This window comes from Octodon degus, unplaced genomic scaffold, assembly GCF_000260255.1.
Source record: "Octodon degus isolate 3935 unplaced genomic scaffold, OctDeg1.0 scaffold00141, whole genome shotgun sequence".
NCBI lineage: Eukaryota > Metazoa > Chordata > Mammalia > Rodentia > Octodontidae > Octodon > Octodon degus.
The window spans coordinates 1,903,900-1,905,860 of NW_004524717.1; the positions used below are offsets into that span (position 1 = coordinate 1,903,900).

General features: G+C 43.5%; 1 protein-coding gene across 1 annotated transcript in view; it reads left to right on the forward strand.

The window, feature by feature from the left end:
• Bend7 (BEN domain containing 7) overlaps positions 1-1,961 on the forward strand; it is a 119,828-nt gene that overhangs the window by 27,655 nt on the left and 90,212 nt on the right. Inside the window, exon 2 of the mRNA XM_023701832.1 lies at positions 1,223-1,522. Within this exon, the coding sequence (XP_023557600.1) occupies positions 1,234-1,522 (289 nt within the window). The 5' untranslated portion in view covers positions 1,223-1,233. The remainder of the gene's footprint in view (positions 1-1,222; positions 1,523-1,961) is intronic.

Below are 1,961 nucleotides of genomic sequence, written 5' to 3' on the forward strand. Positions count from 1 at the left end.
TTTTTTTTGTTATTGTTTTGTTGATTTATTTTTTTCAGGGAAGGGTGTTGTTTGGCAGTATGGGAATTTAACTCAGGATCTTCACAGTGTGCTATGTTCCTAGCCATTTTCAATTTTTTTAATTTTGCGACGGGGTCTCATTAAGACACTAAGTTATCTAGGCTGCCACAGCTTCTCAGAGTAATGAAATTATAAGCATGTACACTGTGGCTGGCTGAAAGAGTATCTAAATAAAGAAGCTGATATAAGCAATATCTGGAGGTCGGTTGCACAATAATATAAAAATGTACTTCTCTGGACCATGCATTAAAAATGGTTGAGATGATGAGTTTCATGTCATGTATCATGTATATTTTGCCATGATCTTAAAAAGTCAGCATTAGGTGAAGTGGGTTTAGAAATAATCGCTTGCCTTCTCATGAAGTTACAGAGTTGGTGTAGGGAAAGTGACAGGCAGTTTGGGCTGGACAGGTCCAGGTGCTAGGTTTGGTTCTAGCTGGGTGCAAAATGGGGAGGCTGCATTTCCACACATCCAGGGCTCATCTAGCTGGTTACCTAGAGTAGGTAGGTGGGACCCCAGGGACCCCCTCAGGATGGTGTGATAGAGTCAGGGCACTAGAACTACAAAGTCCTCCTTAGCATTTAGCATGCTTCTTGGTGTCCTGTTGTGCTCTCTGAACATGATATCATCCTGGAGGACATCTGCTGTCAGTAGCACTCCTGATGTACCCTAAAGCCATTCTTAGAAGGCTCCTGTCCCAGCAAATAGCCTGCATTCTTCTGTGTTTGGGTGCTTGCCTTCCAAGCTAACACATGAGTGACCAGAATCATCAGTGCTAATCACCTGCCTGGCCTTGATCTCCTCATACCTTTGTGTGGCTCCAGCTGAGTAGAGGACCCTGCCCCTCACATCCCATCCTTGTCTTTATTCTCAGCCAATTTTCTTGTAATACTCTAAGAAATTTCTTCCAAGAAGGGCATCGAATGTGTCCCTAAGGAAAGTGTGGCCAGAAGGAGATTAACATTGGGATACCTCGGGACTGTGTGCAGTGTCTTCAGATGATAGTCAATTTTCTTGCCTTTAATTACTATGAATTACTTAAATTTAGGAAATCAGTATTCTTGCCCATTCCAAAAGAACAGTTGTTTTGTATTGTTGTTTGGTAGTGGCCTATTTTTTTCTTTGTGCTAATTTCCAATGCTTTGGCCTTGTTTCCATTAGGAGATGAAAGCATGGAAATTAAAAAACAAATTACAGGGATGAGAAGATTACTGAATGACAGCACTGGGAGGATATATCAGCGTGTTGGCAAAGAAGGAGAAAAATTAAAAGAAGAACCCCAGGACTTGGATCTAGTCTGGCCTCAGCGTTTGAACTCCTCTACAGAGGCCCCTCAGAGCATCCCACCTTCCTCACGTGTGTGGAATGAGCTAACACCCCAAAGTGGGCAGTTCTCAGGGCAGTATGGCACTCGTTCTAGAACCTTCCAGAGTCAGCCCCACACTGCTGCAAGCACCAATGGTATGTTCTAATCACAGAATGTACTTGGGAGTTGTCCTGGCTTGTCTTGTTTCTTTTCTTTTTTAAAAAAAATGTATTTGACACAGGGTCTTCCTATGTATCTCTGGCTCATAGTGATTCTCCTGTTTTTAGTCTCCCCAGTGCTGGGTTAACAGGCATGTACCACACCCAGACTCTGTGGCCAACTCAGTGTGCCTGGGGGCGGGGCCAACATGGCATGTGGTGCTAGGGATTGAACCCTGGTCCCTGTCGTTGCCTAAGTAGGCACTTAGTCCACTGACCTATCTCACTAGCCCAAACATTTTTTTTTTCTTTCCTGGGATCAAACTCAGGACATTGCACTTGCCAGGAAAGCACTTATGCTGCTGAGCTGTCTCCCTGGCTCTCGGCTTGTCTTATTTCTAAATGTTCAGTTTATTCATTTTTTTAAGTTTATTCT